The sequence below is a fragment of the Pristiophorus japonicus genome, chromosome 7, assembly GCF_044704955.1.
Source record: "Pristiophorus japonicus isolate sPriJap1 chromosome 7, sPriJap1.hap1, whole genome shotgun sequence".
NCBI lineage: Eukaryota > Metazoa > Chordata > Chondrichthyes > Pristiophoridae > Pristiophorus > Pristiophorus japonicus.
The window spans coordinates 231,511,007-231,528,053 of NC_091983.1; the positions used below are offsets into that span (position 1 = coordinate 231,511,007).

Genomic DNA, 17,047 nt, shown 5'->3' on the forward strand with positions numbered 1-17,047 from the left:
ATTATACCACCCTTATCGAGTAAATCAGTAAAGACCCCATGAACCTTCCCATCACTGACTTTAAGCTAAATAGTCTTTCGCTCCTTGGACTTGTTCTATCTCCCACTTTAAATATAGGAATCACATTAGTTGTGTGCCAGTCCTCTGGCACTATTCCCTTTTATACATTTATCAATATATAATAGTGCCTCTGCTTTCTCTCCCTTTGCTTGTTTTAATATTCACAGATACAATCCATCTGGACCAGGGGTTTATACTCCCAAAGTTTGATTAGTTTATCAATCATCTCCCCTCCTTCTGTCTTAAATATCTTTGTATCTTTTTTGATCCATTCTTCTAATTTCATGTCCACATTGTTAGTCTCCCTGGTAAATACTTTACACTAACTTCCTTGGTATTTTAATCAATTCCTCTGTTTATAAAGCCAAGGATCCTGTATGCTTTTTTAACATTCTTAAAAACTTGTCTTCCACCTTCGAAGATTTCCATTCATAAAACTCCAGGGCCCAGAAATTTGAGTCCGCCACGAGAGTTGCCTTAGTAATGGGGTGGCTCGGGTTAACGGCCACTGAAAATGGTCATGGCGGTCAGAGAGAAAGATTCGTGCTGGGGATGAAAGATTTTTAGCCCAGCACTAACTCACTGTGTAACACCCTCCTGGTGGAGTTAGTGCAGGCATTTGAGGCAAAGTTGGTGTCCAGAAGCGGCGTTCCATCTTCCAACCATCTCTGGAAGCAAGGCAATAAATTCACTAGGAATTGTCGGATATTAAAAGGCCAATGTCTTCTGAACTGATCAAAATAAAATTGAAGGGAGAAAATGCAGTTTTCAGCCCTGACTGCCTTTAAAAAAAAATTAGCATTAAAAAGAAATCCCAAATGGAAGTATTTAGCTCCTAAAGCTGAATTCCCTTCCACACCTCAAAAAATGGGAAAAGTGCTTCAGCACTAATACAAATGGGTGAGCAAGCCAGGGAAGGGCACCCAGGGTCTCGCACGCAGCACTCCAGCTTTGTACAGGGGGCCAACACTGCAGGAGAGGTCCTCCGCCCACAGGGGCCAGGAGGCCCTCCAGAAAGAATGATGTGGGATCACATCACCGAGGCCGTCACTGCCAGCAGTGTCGCCCCAACCACCTGGCTCCAGTGCCCAAAGAAGCTTCATGGCCTCAGACCAGGGGTCAAAGTCAGTGACTCCATCTTCAAAAGCCATTTCCTACCAACTGATTCACCAGCCTCACACACTGCTCAATGCACGACTCCGGCCATGCTGATCACTCACCTGCAGCAATCTGCACCAATCACAAGGCACAGCTCCCATTCCTAGCCTCACCTCACCATCTGGGAAGAGACAGTGCAGGCCATTCTTGGTAGCAGCATGGCTAAGCCATTGGCCAGCTCCTGGGAAATCAATCATCCATTCCCGTAGATCCCAAACAGAGAGGGTTGGCAACCCGAAGGGTGTGAGCTGGAATAATTGCAAAATGGTTGCCCCAAATGTTCAGACTTCCCGGGAACCGACTCTCAGAGAGTTAATATTTCTAAATCCATCACATGGATGGAACAGAGTAACATTTCCATAATCAGTCAGCGACGGTATTTCTTCAACACAACGCTCCTACCTGCAGCTAAACTGTATTCAAAACCGTCTTCATAAAACACTATAAAAAGATGTGAACTCGCTGCTCAAACACCAGAAGGGACTGAGAGTCATTCAGTGTGTTCGACAGTGATCGGAGCGGACACCAAGATGCTGAGACTCTGCTTAACTGTGTCTGTCCTCTTCGGACGTCAGATCGCTGCAAAGGAAGAATATCATGAGGGGATCGATTTCTGTGGTGACTATGGCTGCCCTCAGCCCATAGAAATGATTCAGTTCAACGTGAGTATAGTTAGCAGTTCACTGCGTTCTATGTTTGTACCTGTGGGAATGGTTTATGGCCCGTTTTTTAGTCCATAACGAGCGATGCGCCGACAGCACGTGTCCCAACCGAGAGGCCTGAGGTCGACCCGAAATTGGTCCTCGGGCCACATTAACATTTTATGGGTTTCTGTCACCCCCTGCTGTGTCTCCACGGGCAGCTTGTTCATTTTACTAAGAAGAATATCGGGCCACTTGTCTCTCCAGCAGTGGCTGTAAGCTAAACCCTGGGAGTGGGGGGTTGGTGTGGCCACAGAGAGGGGGCATTGGGGCGATGGCAGGGACTGTGGAGTCGGGGAGCACTCCTGCTTCTCCTGGCTCCACTCAATCCAAGTCGGTTTCTGAAAGGAAGCTTGTAACAAGCATAAGGCACCTACTTTACATATGTAAGAGACCCAACGCATTTTTTGGGCAGCCCCCCAGGATGCTGGCGAAGCCATATCAATATTGTGACGCCTTTAATGCAGGCACAGATTGGGCCTGAGGCTTTGCACTCTGAAATTATGCCTTTTTGTCCCAGTCTTCTTCACAGAAATGCGGACCAATTTCTAACCCAGTGGAATTTCCCTGTATATATAAAGTGGGAAAAGACTCACAGGGAAACACGGTACCTGGACAATGGGTCATTAGCACTGATTCAGTCTGGGAGGATTTTAATGTTCTCCATGTTTGCTTATTGAAAACCCATAAGGACCAAGGCCCATAGTGCAGGACATCACCAAGGGTGAAAGAGTGAGAGAGACAGGAAGCTGAGGCCAAGAGCCCATCATAAAATCCTAACTCTCTTTCAAGCCCAGTCCATCCAGGACATGAATACTGCTGCCACACCTGGGCACCTCGGACAGTCCTCTCAACACAGATGTGTTTCAGTAACTGTACAGTTGTGCCATGTGGTAATATCTTTTCTCTTAGAATTATGACGAGATGGAATATTTACCCGTTCAATGGATTGTAACAGAAGTTAATGGAATGGATATCAAGAGTGCACTCGCGACTGGCCTGGACAAACTACAGAATTATTCATGGTTTTTGAATGCTGCAGGTACATGAGATATTCCTTCAATGTAACAATAGAATATAAAACAACCCTTCGCTGTTTGAAATGTTTTCTTTGAAACTTCCTGTATAGAGAGACACACTGACCAAATAATGCCACCATTGTCAATCCCAAGGGTTGTGCTAGGATTGTGCCCATTGTGCCCTCCATAACTGACCCAGCCTCAGTTTGTGAGATCATTGACATGTTGCTGGTGGGCAGAAGTGCCACATGGGCTACTTCTTTGGTGCTCGCAGGCCCTGTGTGCCCAGAATCTGACGAGGCTGCCCACACATGGGGGTTTGGGATACCAAGCTCATGTTCCGACTCCAGCCATGGCCCTTGAATTGTCTCTGGATAATAAAGGTTCTTTGCCAGACCTGAACCAGAGTCCACATACACCCTTGTGGAAGCCCATACTCTTCATTTCTCTCAGCTCACTGGCTGCTACTGGAATGCCGGGTCCTGACTGAGGCTCAGTTCTGTTTAGAGAAGGTTAAGAGCAGATTTGATAAAGATGTTCAAAATCATGAATGGTTTTGATAGAATAAATAAGGAGAAACAGTTTCCAGTGGCAGAAGGGTCGGTAACCAGAGGAGGCAGATTTCAGGTGATTGGCAACAGAACCAGAGGCGACACGAGGAAACATTGTGTTGCACAGAGAGTTGTTGCCTGAAAGCAGAGTGAAAGCAGATTCAATAGTAATATTCAAAAGAATATTGGATAAATAGCTGAAGGGAAAAAATGCAGGGCTGTGGTTACGAACATGGGAGTGGATTAGTTAGAAAGCTCTACAAAGAGCGAGCCACTTTCTGTGCTGTACCATTCTATCATTCTGTGATTCAGTGTATCACATGAGTGTCTTCCACACCCCAGCACTGTCCCCCTGCCCCAACCTGTAACTTCAGACTCACCATGAGCAATGCCACAGGTGACCTTCTAGTAGAATGCTGTAACAGTGTTTTCTCTGTCTGCAGATACAATTGTTCCTGTTTCTGCACCTTGGGGACTTCAGGGATACTTGGTAAATGGTACAATACAACAGAAATTCGGGGTATTTGTTGTACTAGTTCCTGAACTCACCAGCCCACCTGAACCAACGGATCCAACCATTAAAATAGGAATGTCACATATCGGCTGGTTCTATGTCAGGTGAGTTTAGTTGGTGATATATTGTGATTGATATTTCTTTACATCAGATATTTAGCCAACATTATTTAACCTGTAGCAAGCCTGTGATTAATGGGCTGGTCCAGTCAGGTGGGTCGTTGGCCAACATTAATCGTGTAATAAGTTGTTTTGTGTCTCACAACCTTCAGTTCCTTCCTCTGAGGACACGGCTGGACCTCCACACTCACATCACTCAGGTTCATATCGAGCACTGGACATAGCTGAGTCACAATTCCTCGGGACGTGATTCCAGGATGTGAATTCTACACCAATGTAACTAAAGTAGTTGGGCTTTTCCCTGCTGGAGTGTCGCAGGAGTATAGACTTCCTCATTGTAACAATAATGGGGCTGGCTCCTGTTTTCAGACATTCTCACACACACCACATTCTGGGGGTTATTTTGACCAAAGGGTGAAAACAGGCGCTAAATGGCTGCAGTGCTAATAAGACTAACCTATTTGAAAGTCTGGATTTAGCACACAATTTGGGTCCTAATTGCTGATTACCAAAATTTGAACTTGCTGGAGATGGTACAACACAAACCTGCAGGTTTAACACTCAAGTGCTGATTAGACACCTTTTTCATGGAGCAGTATATGTGGCCTTCTCGCACCCACTTCCACTGAAGGTGTGGAGTGCTCTGGCTGGTACACAGCAGCGCATTGCAGGATGGCTCAGGGACCGAGGGAGAGGGTGCAAAGGTTCTCGGATGTGGTACTGGAGACTGGGGTGGAGGAGTTCCAGAGGAGGAGGGACGTCTTGTACCCTCAGGGGGGGAAGGACATCACCTCGCCCTCATGTCCATCTCTTCTACAGCATCTGGTGCTGCTCTGCCAGGCCTCATGTCCTACTCCCATTCCTCGTCCAACCCAAGAGGTGCCCTCGCAGATGACCATGACCAAGCACTCCCTTTCTCCTGGTGACTCCCATAAGGTGTCCAATAAGGTGGAGTAGCTCAGCACTTACTCATTTTAGGTGAAGTCCTCAGAAAAATTCTGGAATAAATGTTACTCAAGTGTTGGTGAGGTCTTGACAAAGTGTCCCAGAAAGTCTGCTGATGTGCCTCAAAAGTTCTCTTCACAACTGCAGCAGCAATGAATTTTTGATGAGGTAACCAGGAGATTCGATGAGGGTAGTGCATTTGATGTAGTGCATATCAATTATAGCAAGGCTTTTGATAATGTGCCACATGGCAGACTGGTCAGGAAAGTAAAAGCACATGGGATCCAGGGCAAAGTGGCAAGTTGTATCCAAAATTGGCTGAGAGGCAGGAAGCAAAATGTAATGGTTGATGGGTGTTTTTGTGACTGGAAGGCTGTTTCCAGTGGGGTTCCGCAGGGCTCAGTACCAGGTCTCATGCTTTTTGTGATTATATAACAATGATTTACACATGAATGTAGGGGGTACGATTAAGAAGTTTGCAAATTATACTAAAATTGGCTGTGTGGTTGATAATGAAGAAGAAATCTGTAGACTAAACGGTGGAACAGTGGAGGACTTTTAAGGAGCTCTTTCATAGAGCTCAACAAAAATATATTCCAGTGAAAAAGAAGGGTGGTAAGAGAAGATATAACCAGCCGTGGATAAACAAGGAAATAAAGGAGAGTATTAAATTAAAATCCAATGCATATAAGGTGGCCAAGGTTAGTGGGAAACTAAAAGATTGGGAACATTTTAAACGACAGCAAAGAATGAATAATAAAGCAATAAAGAAAGGAAAGACAGATTACGAAAGTAAACTTCCACAAAACATAAAAACAGGTAGTAAAAGCTTTTACCGATATATAAAACGGAAAAGAGTGACTGAAGTAAATGTTGGTCCCTTAGAAGATGAGAAGGGGGATTTAATAATGGGAAATGTGGAAATGGCTGAGACCTGAAACAATTATTTTGCTTCGATCTTCACAGTGGAAGACACAAAAACCATGCCAAAAATTGCTGGTCACGGGAATGTGGGAAAGGAGGACCTTGAGACAATCACTATCACTAGGGGGTGGTGCTGGACAGGCTAATGGGACTCAAGGTAGACAAGTCCCCTGGGCCTGATGAAATGCATCCCAGGGTATTAAAAGAGATGGCAGAAGTTATAACAGTTGCATTCGTTATAATCTACCAAAATTGTCTGGAGTCTGGGGAGGTACCAGCGGATTGGAAAGCAGCTAATGTAACGCCTCTGTTTAAAAAAGGGGGAAGACTAAAGGCAGGTAACTATAGGCCAGTTAGTTTAACATCTGTAGGGGGGAAAATGCTTGAAGCTATCATTAAGGAAGAAATAGCGGGACATCTGGATAGGAATAATGCAATCAAGCAGACGCAACATGGATTCATGAAGGGGAAATCATGTTCAACTAATTTACTGGAATTCTTTGAGGATATAACGAGCATGGTGGATAGAGGTGTACCGATGGATGTGGTGTAGTTAGATTTCCAAAAGCATTCGATAAGGTGCCACACAAAAGTTTACTGCAGAAGATAAAGGTACGCGGAGTCAGAGGAAATGTATTAGCATGGATCGAGAATTGGCTGGCTAACAGAAAGCAGAGAGTTGGGATAAATGGGTCCTTTTCGGGTTGGAAATCGGTGGTTAGTGGTGTGCCACAGGGATCGGTGCTGGGACCACAACTGTTTACAATATACATAGATGACCTGGAAGAGGGGACAGAGTGTCGTGTTACAAAATTTGCAGCTGACACAAAGATTAGTGGGAAAGCGGGTTGTGTAGAAGACACAGAGAGGTTGCAAAGAGATTTAGATCGGTTAAGTGACTGGGCTAAGGTTTGGCAGAGGGAATACAATGTCGGAAAATGTGAGGTCATCCACCTTGGGAAAAAAACAGTAAAAGGGAATATTATTTGAATGGGGAGAAATTACAACATGCTGCGGTGCAGAGGGACCTGGGGGTCCTTGTGCATGAATCCCAAAAAGTTAGTTTGCAGGTGCAGCAGGTAATCAGGAAGGCGAATGGAATGTTGGCCTTCATTGCGAGAGGGATGGAGTACAAAAGCAGGGAGGTCCTGCTACAACTGTACAGGGTATTGGTGAGGCCACACCTGGAGTACTGCGTGCAGTTTTGGTCACCTTATTAAGGAAGGAAATACTAGCTTTGGAGGGCGTACAGAGACGATTCACTAGGCTGATTCCGGAGATGAGGGGGTTACCTTATGATGATAGATTGAGTAGACTGGGTCTTTACTCGTTGGAGTTTAGAAGGATGAGGGGTGATCTTATAGAAACATTTAAAATAATGAAAGGGATCAACAAGATAGAGGCAGAGAGGTTGTTTCCACTGGTCGGGGAGACTAGAACTAGGGGGCACAGCCTCAAAATATGGGGGAGCCAATTTAAAACCGAGTTGAGAAGGAATTTCTTCTCCCAGAGGGTTGTGAATCTGTGGAATTCTCTGCCCAGGGAAGCAGTTGAGGCTAGCTCATTTAATGTATTCAAATCACAGATAGATAGATTTTTAAATAATCAGGGAATTAAGGGTTACGGGGAACGGGCGGGTAAGTGGAGCTGAGTCCACGGCCAGATCAGCCATGATCTTTTTGAGTGGCGGAGCAGGCTCGAGGGGCTAGATGGCCTACTCCTGTTCCTAATTCTTTTGTTCTTATGTTCTTATGCCTCCAGGAAGATATCAATGTACTGGTCAGGTGGCCAGAACAGTGATAGATGGAATCCAATCTGGTTGTCGAAATCTCAACTCAGACACCTTCAGCCTGGCAGATGTTCCTTTAATTTTACTTGCTAGCAAGGGAAAAGTCTCACTCAGTCAACGGCTAAGTGAATACTTTCGAAATGGTACAATTTCACAGGATATTTATACAGTAAAAACCCAAGTTGTGGCCTCATCCTGTGTATTGGCTGCATCTTGCAGTCAGTGAATACAGATAAAGAGTAATTACTGCATCCTTGTCCTGACATGGTTTCCAAATATTTCCTTTTGTCAGGGTCATTAGTTGGCCATTCAGCCATTACTTGATGAGAGTGTGGTAATGAGCTATTACCGGCATTGCATTGTGTCAGGATTGTCCAGTTTCCTGGTCAGTTATCGTTTTGCATCAAATGGATGAGGTCTGTACAAGAGATAATGGCTGGTCATTTGAGTATTTTGAAAAGGGTGGGGCAGAATGGAACTGGTGTTGTATGGACAATAGGAGAGCACCATGGGTGGTACTTGTCTCAGCAGGTCTTGTCTCCGAGCTGTCTGGTGGCCATTGATTAGTTATCAGCCGTTTCAAGCCAGGTTTAGCTGTTTATGCAAACTGACTGTCTGTTGCAGAAATTTCTGGAAGGACCAGGACTCCATTTTATTTTATATCAAAAAGGGCACAAAAATACAGTGTGATACAGCTTAGATAAAAATACATTTCCACATTCCCCCATTTTGTTCTTCACAAGGACAACTTAATCCATTCTGATCTTGCATAGTCTCTCTATTTCTATTTCCACGCAGGAACTTTCAGCTGTTGTTGCTCCCAAAACTCTAGTCGTGGCCTCGGTAGGTAACACGGTTTTTCCCAACCTGGCACAGCAACACTTAACCAAGACAAATAAAAGATATAGGGCAAAGACTATCAGCAGGAATATGATCAAACCCTGTACCACATTTCTCCCTAGGGGTCCCAACCATCCCGATGCCCAATCCCACAAGGTGGTACCGTCCTGGCCAACTGTCTGTTTATACTCCATTACCTTGTTCCTAATGTATTCAGCTAGACTGCCGATTTCTTCTGACTTATCCGGGATAAAAGTACAACATTCTCCACCTATTAATGCGCATGTCCCTCCTTCTTTGGCTGGAAGATAATCTAAGGCCGTACGATTTTGGAGAGCCACTGTTCGAATGGCTACCATTTCATCATTCACCCCTTCGAAGGCTTGGGAAGTTGCATTGGCTACTGATTCGACTAAATTAGCCCATTGCCGTAACTGCCATTCAGTTGATGCTATTCCATAGGGTGGCACCATTACCTTGAATATTCCATTTAGCCATGTCAAATCCCGTTTAAATCTATGACTTCCTTAGTCATCCCTTAGAGTCTTTGTTGATCTGATAAAGGGTACCACATATCCTAAGTAACAGGACTCTGTCCAGTTGGCTGGTAATCATGGGTAGGCTTTATGGCCACAAATAAATTAGGTGCAATTATAGGACGTCAGCTTCTGGTCCTTTCGTGCCATCCATACTCGAGTGGTCTCACCTGAGGCTTTGTTATGGACCATTGTCCAGCTAACGGTTGCTATCTTTCTCCCATCAGTGGGATTTGTTGTGGCTTGCCATTTAGTCATTTGGGAACACTTGCTGCCTCCCATTTCTGGTCCTTTAGTCTCATTGCTCACTAGACTTATTATACCTTCAGGATTTCCTATTCCGGGAGTAGTACTTAGGAAGGGTGGCTGATGGTTATTATTATAATTTGGCTGGTACGATCTCTGGAAGGTTGTAAGTTTATACCCTGGTGACGTCCATTCTGTTAGATCCTTCGTTTCTGACACCTTGGTTAGGTTCGTTCTATTTTGCACAATTAACCACTCTACCATTTCTGATTCGTTAAAGGGGACGGTTCTTAGGGGAATACCCCGTTCTGAGTGGACAGGTACATGGGAAAATATCCAACAACTAGACAAGTTTCTGTCCTGAGCATACTTATGACTCGCGCCATAAATATGTTTACCTGCAGTTCCCTTCGTTTGCGTGTCTGTACCCCTGGTATAATCAATAATGCAAAGCAAAACCCTGTCAAGCCCAGCACCATCAGTCCCCATAATCCGTACAGTTCCTTATTCAGTCTTCCTTTTCCTGTTCCTCTGGTTCCTTCTTCCCTTCCCCCTGGTCGGGTGCCCTTTTGCAATGGGACGCATGGATCCATGTTGGTCTTTCCTTTACCTTGATTGCAGTATTAGTCACCAGCAAGACCTGGTATGGTCCTTCAAATCTTGGTTGTAGACTGCTTTTTCTTTTAAAGATTTTGATGTAAATGAATTCCCCGGGCTCCAGGTTATGACACTTCCCTTCCGCTGGCTTGAGTTGAGCTTCTTTTACCTGCAAATGAAAGCTGGAAATACATTTGGTTAGTGCAATACAATAATTTAACATATTTTCCTCCATTTTGTGGATGTCCATTTGTTTTGCAGTAAATGGTGCTGTAAAAGGTAGTTGTTGGGGACATCCCATAATTATCTCATACGGTGACAGGCCTGTTGTTCTGTTGGTTGCAGATCGCATTACCATCAAGGCTAAGGGCAGCAGTTCTATCCATTTCAGTCCAGTGTCATTACATAATTTTGCCAGCTTATTTTTAAGCATTCCATTATATCTTTCAACAAGTCCAGCAGACTGTGGATGACAACTGCAATGAAAACGTTGGTTAATCTGTAAAGCTTTACACATTTCTCTTATAACAGTTCCTGTGAAATGTGACCCGTTATCACTTGAAAGCTTAGCAGGGATTCCGAAGTGCTGTATGATTTCTTTTAACAAACATTTAGCAACAGTAGTGGCATCGGCCTTTTTGCATGGAAAGGCTTCAATCCATCTAGAGAACACATCTACAATAACTAATACATACTTGAATCCCATACACATAGGTAATTCAATAAAATCCATTTGTAAATGTACAAAAGGCCCCACTGGATTTGGGTGGGAGGCAGATTCTACTTTTTCCGTCTTACCCGGATTCATTGTCTGACAGGTAACAAAATTTCACAGATTTGTTTTGCAATTGCCGAAATACCTGGTGCATACCAAGTTGCCAAAATATAATCTGCCACCCCCTCTTTTCCCGCATGTGTGAATGTATGAACACATCGGGCAATCCATGGAAGTAAGGACTTGGGCGCCACCACGCGGCCGTCATGGTAAACCCATATTCCTTCTGCATTTTTATAACATTGATCCTTCGTCCAGGTCACCACCTCCTCCGTACTGGTCTATGTCTGAAAGGCCAGCACGTCATTAATAGTGGGTGGCGGGTCTGAGCAATTATTTTTCCTTAGTGGGAACAATGACACCTGCATCCCCCCTTTTGACAGAGTTGCTGATTTAGCTGCATTATCAGCTCTGGCGTTCCCAAGTGCCACCTCATTCGACTGGTCTGTATGTGCTTGGCATTTGATAATGGCAAGTTTCAAGGGGCATTGAATGGCTCGCAGGAGATTTTCCACTTGTTCTGTAGTTTTGATAGTGTTTCCTGAAGTCAGGTCCCTGCGAATTTTCCAAATTTGTCCATAGTCATGGATACCCCAAAAGCATATCTGGAGTCAGTGTAGATATTAACTGTTTGTCCTTCAGCCAGAATACAGGCTCGAGTTAACGCAAACAATTCGGCTTGTTGGGCTGAAAAGGAGTCTGGAAGAGAGGCTGTTTCGACAACATTAAACTGGGTCACAATTGCATAAGCCGCTCTAGGTTGGCCCCTATCATTTCGTAAGGCTGATCCATCAACATAGTACACTAGATCAGGGTTACACATTGGTACTTCTGTTAAATTGATACGTGGTTTAGTCACTAATTCGGTTACCATTTCACATGAATGAGGTTCGCCGTCTTCTTCCGTGGGGAATAGAGTGGCTGGGTTTAAGGTAGTACATCTTTTAATGATAAGGTTCGGATTTGATAACAGTTCAACTTCATATTTAGTGGTTCTTGCAGAAGTTAGGTGTTGGGTGGCACATTTAGTAAGTAAAATCTCGACAGAGTGTGGGATATATAAAACGGTTTGCTGATTTAGAATTATTGTCTGAGCCTGTTGTACAGGGTAATAAGCTACTGCCAATGAAGGAAGACATCCTGGTAGTCGGCGTGCCACTGGGTCTAGTTGGGCACTGAAATACGCTACCGGTGGCTGCCTGTCCCCATGTAACTGAGTCCAAACAGATTGTGCAAAACCCGACTTGTGATGAACAAATAAGTTGAATGTCTTAGTGTAATCTGGTAATCCCAAGGCTGGTGCTGAAGTGAGCGACCATTCCAGGATACTTGATTCCAAATCCTTCTTTTAGCATTGTGAGAATATAGTAGATTCATTCACAGCTCGTAGGTCTTGAACAAACCTCCATTTGTCACTATTGGGCTTCTAAACCGGAAGAATCGGAGTGTTACACGAACTTCTCATTTATGCTTATAGTGATTCACAGATCACAGAATGCAAAGTACTTGTTTTATAATTTTATTAAAAGGCTTCCAAACCCAAGCTTTTTTCAATACACCCAAAATGTTGATCAAGGAGAATCACCTGAAATATCTCAAAATCCCATTTCAAATTGTATACTGCCAATCTTTTATTTAAAAATCTTCTTACTGAGCTAGAAGCTTTCGCATCAAGGTTTTACACAAAGGACAATGGGAGCGTACTCCCCCAGCCTGCAACCTCGAGAGACCCACAAAGGCTTTTTTTAAAAAAGGCATTGCAACTTTCCTTCCCCGTTCTTAAACTCACTCCTAGACTAAATTTGTCTTTCAACCCAATGTAATCAATGATTGCGTGTCTTCTTTCGACAAGTAAGTGGGCGTGTCAAATAAATTCTCTTTCTTTTTAACCACCGGGACCATATCTCAACAAACCTATCCTTTGTGCATTTCCTAGCTCTGTAACTCCTCATCCGAATAAATCCACACCTGCGTTTCTAACTTAAAATGTCTTAAACTTCCCACATACAGGACAACACCACGAAAGGTTAAAAAAAAACCTTCACTCTGTTTGAAAAAGTGGGTGGAGCTAAAACAAACAGGCAGTTCCACCACCTTTCCAAACAGGCTTCCAGACACATGAAAAATTCCGCAGTCAAAAAAAAACACACACAAGCACTCTCATTCAAAGACAGACATTCACAAAAGTCTCTCTTCATTCAACAAAGCTTTTTGTTGGCCAGCTCTATTTTGGATCCATAAGTCACTATCACGTTCTCTTTTTTTCTTACATATTGATTTGCTTTCTCTGTTAATTTTACGTGGGCTTGAAGAATCGGAACCCAGGCCTTTTCTATTACTTTCCTTTTTTTTTTCTTTACCTCTTCTGGGTCTCTGTTTATAAGACACTCCTCGAGACATGTTGTTCTCTCTAAATTAAATGAACCATCAGGTGGAAATGGCCTGTTTTCATCCTTAGTCCACTTTACCCATTTTTTTTTAGGTGTTCAATTGAAGACTGACCACAATTCTGGAGCATAAAATAGGCTGGTGTGCCCTTTTGTGGTGTTTTACTTGCTCCAGCATTCATTCTGAATGATTAAGATTTTCCACAGTTTCTGATCTCACAATCCTCTTGGCCAACCGAGTTCTCTACGCCCATTTCTCCTGGCTGTTACGTGGCCTGAAAAGGCTCTTAATTCGGGCTCAGTCTGGGTTGTGAGAGATGTTGGCACGAACCAACCGCAGTTGATCAATCAGTTACTGTTTCTTTTCTCAATCAATCCTTGTTTTCCTGAATCACAATTTTCCCGAGTGACTCTTCCCGTTTTTCTAATTGCAATGTCGCACAAAGGTTTTAAACACAACAGTATAACAAGGACAACTAGGACAAATAATATTCACGCGAGTATACAAATCATAACCTTAAACTCTATCTAAATAAATAATCAATTCTCAGTCTGCGTTGTACGCCACTACAGACCGAGTCCATAACTTATCCTAATAAAACTTATAAAACTTATGGTCCCATTACCTTAACTCATATCACATAAGAACTGTCGATCGATTAGCGCTTTTTTCCCCCCGAATCTTATCACATAAGAACCGTTTCCTAATCTTATCACATAAGAACCATTTTAGAAAAATTAAAACATAGAAAATAGGTGCAGGAGTAGGCCATTCGGCCCTTTGAGCCTGCACTGCCATTCAATGAGTTCATGGCTGAATATGCAACTTCAGTACCCCATTCCTGCTTTCTCGCCATACCCCTTGATCCCCCTAGTAGTAAGGACTACATCTAACTCCTAATGAAAATCTCCCCGGGCTGTTTCAAAATATTTCCAGGACCAGATCCCTTCTGCTTGCAAGCTGAGAAAGAAATGATCACAAAAACAACTTTAGCTTTCAAATGTCGAGTCTTGTAGATCGTATTACGTCCCCTGTAGTCAACAGATTACATATGCGATTCAACAGTGAAGAAACCTCTTGTGAGCAAAAGGCTCACCTTATTCTGGCCAGTGAAACCCTTCACTGAAGAGGCACTATACCCACATCCATTTAACTCACAGATTAGAGAGTAAGCAATCTCGGTGGAACCTCCAAGATGTAACTGTCGAAATCTCGACTCACAATATACAACTCAGACACCTTCAGCCCGGCAGATGTTCCTTTAATTTTACTTGCTAGCAAGGGAAAGGTCTCACTCATCAATGGCTAAGTGAACACCTTCGAAATGGTACAACTTCACGAGATATTTATACAATAAAAACCCAAGTTATGGCCTCATCCTGTGTATTGGCTCCGTCTTACAGTCAGTGAATACAGATAAAGAGTTAATTACGACATCCTTGTCCTGACATGGTCTCCAAATATTTCCTTTTGTCAGGGTTATTAGTTGGCCAGTCAGCCATTACTCGATAAGAGTGTGGTAATGAGCTATTACCGGCATTGAATTGTGTCAGGATTGTCCAGTTTCCTGGTCAGTTATCTTTGTGCATCAAATGGATGAGGTCTGTACAAGAGATAATGGCTGGTGGTTTGAGTATTTCAAAAAGGGTGGGGCGGAGTGGAACCGGTGTTGTATGGACAATAGGAGAGCACCATGGGTGGTACTTGTCTCAGCAGGACTTGTCTCCTAGCTGTCTGGTGACCATTGATTAGTTATCAGCCGTTTCAAGCCAGGTTTAGCTGTTTATGCAAACCGACTGTCTGTTGCAGAAATTTCTGGAAGGACCAGGACTCCATTTTGTTTTATATCAAAAAGGGCACAAAAATACAGTGTGATACAGCTTAGATAAAAATACATTTCCACATGGTGAAGTGTGAGGTAAAGCGTTTGGGGAAGGCTAACAAGGCAAGGGAATACTCATTAAATGGTAGGACACTGAGAAGTGCAGAGGGACCTTGGTGTGCATATCCACAGATCCCTGAAGGTAGCAGCCCAGGTAGATAAGGTGATTAAGAAGGCAATAGGAATACTTGCCTTTATTAGCTGAGGCATAGAATAGAAGAGCAGGGAGGTTATGCTTCAACTGTATAAAACACTATATTAAGTCAGGCAATAGTTAGAGTACTGCGTGCAGTACTCATCACCACATTACAGGAATGATGTGATTGCATAAGAGAGGGTACAGACGAGATTTACGAGAATGTTGCCTGGACTGGAGGATTATAGCTATGTGGAAAGATTGAATAGCCTGGGTTTGTTTTCTTTGGATCAGAGGAGCCTGAGGAAAGACCTTATTGAGCTGTATAAAATTATGAGGGACCTAGAGTGGATAGAAAGGACCTATTTCCCTTAGCAGAGAGGTCAACAACCAGGGGACATAGATATAAAGTTATTGCTTGGAGGTTTAGAGGTTAGTTGAGGGGTGCATACTTAGCCAGAGGGTGGTGGGGGTCTGGAACTCACTGCCTGAAAGGATGGTAGAGGCAGAAAACCTCACCACATTTAAAAAGTACTTGGATGTGCACTTAAAGTGCCATAACCGACAGGACTATGGACAAAGAGCTGGAAAGTGGGATTAGGCTGGATAGTTATTTGTCAGCCAGCGCAGACACGATGGGCCGAAATAGCCTCCTTCCACGCTGTAAATTTCTATGATTATATATCTCTAAATCCTTGGAGTGAGACTTGAACCCATTACCTTCTCACTCAGAGATGAGCATGCTATCCACTGAGCCACAGCTGACTAAAACAATTTGGACCAAAGAAAGATAAATCGGAGTATTTTCTAAATGGTGAGAAACTGGAAACTGTCGAGGAGCAAAGAGATCTGGGAATCCAAGCGCACCAATCATTTAAAGTGAGCCAACAAACAGAAAAAGCAATGAAAATGACCAATGGAATGTCGGCCTTTATCTCGAGGGGAGTGGAGTACAAAGGGGAAGAAGTGATAATTCAGTTGAACAGAGACTTGTCAGACTGTATCTGGAGTACTGCGTTCATTTATAGGCACCGCACCTCACAAAGGATAAATTGGCATTGGAGTGGCTTCAGGGCAGATTCACCAGAATTATACCGCGGGTTAGAGGGTTAAATTCTGAAGCCAGGTTGCCTCAACTTGTCTTCTCCTGAGTATAGGAGATTGAGGGGTGACCAGAATGAGGTGTTTGCAATGTTAAAAGGATTCAATCAGGTAGATACAGAGAAACTATTCCCTCTGATGGGAGAATCTAGAACAAGGCGACATCATGTTAAAATTAGAGCTCGGCCATTCAGCAACAAAATGAGGAAGCACTTTTTCACACAAAATGTGGAACTCTCTCCCCCCTAAAAGGCTGTGGATGCTGGGTCAATTGGATGGTTCAAGACTGAGATCGAGAGATTGTTGTTGGGTAACGGTATCAAGGGATATGGAGCTAAGGCGGGTAAATGGAGCTGAGGTGCAGATCAGCCAGGATCTAACTGAATGGCAGAGGATGCTCGAGGGGCTGAATGGCCTACTCCTGTTCCTATCTTCCTTTCAATCTGATTGGTTTCCAGACTGGATCTGCCAGGAAGAAAAAAGTAATCATTCTGAATTCTGTTGCAGGACTTTCGACACCAAAGTTGACGACCAACAATACGAAGGACGTGTCATTGAATTCCTCAATGACTTGGAAAAAGACAAGCAATCCTTCGATAGGAGTTTCTTTTACCTAGTTTTCTTTAACACAAATGGGCTGATGGAAGTAGCCTTTAACAAGATAGGAGAATGAAACTTTTCTGAAGGTTCTGTTACCTTTACAGACATCAACCAGTGAGATGTGCTTAACTCTATTCATAACCTCCTTTGACCTCCCACCTAGTAC

The 17,047-nt window shown here is 43.6% G+C and overlaps 1 protein-coding gene across 1 annotated transcript; it reads left to right on the top strand.

The window, feature by feature from the left end:
* Positions 1 to 1,748: 1,748 nt before the first annotated feature.
* On the top strand, positions 1,749 to 16,954 carry LOC139266692 (heme-binding protein 2-like). Its single transcript, XM_070884282.1, has 4 exons — positions 1,749 to 1,880; positions 2,832 to 2,961; positions 3,933 to 4,107; positions 16,789 to 16,954. The coding sequence occupies exons 1-4, from the start codon at positions 1,749 to 1,751 to the stop codon at positions 16,952 to 16,954; spliced, it is 603 nt and encodes a 200-aa protein (XP_070740383.1).
* Positions 16,955 to 17,047: the final 93 nt, after the last annotated feature.

Coding starts and splice junctions, on each gene's coding strand:
- LOC139266692 (XM_070884282.1), top strand. CDS start 1,749: ATGCTGAGACTCTGCTTAACTGTGTCTGTCCTCTTCGGACGTCAGATC. Junction 1,881..2,831: donor TAGAAATGATTCAGTTCAAC/GTGAGTATAGTT, acceptor CTTTTCTCTTAG/AATTATGACGAGATGGAATA. Junction 4,108..16,788: donor ATCGGCTGGTTCTATGTCAG/GTGAGTTTAGTT, acceptor ATTCTGTTGCAG/GACTTTCGACACCAAAGTTG.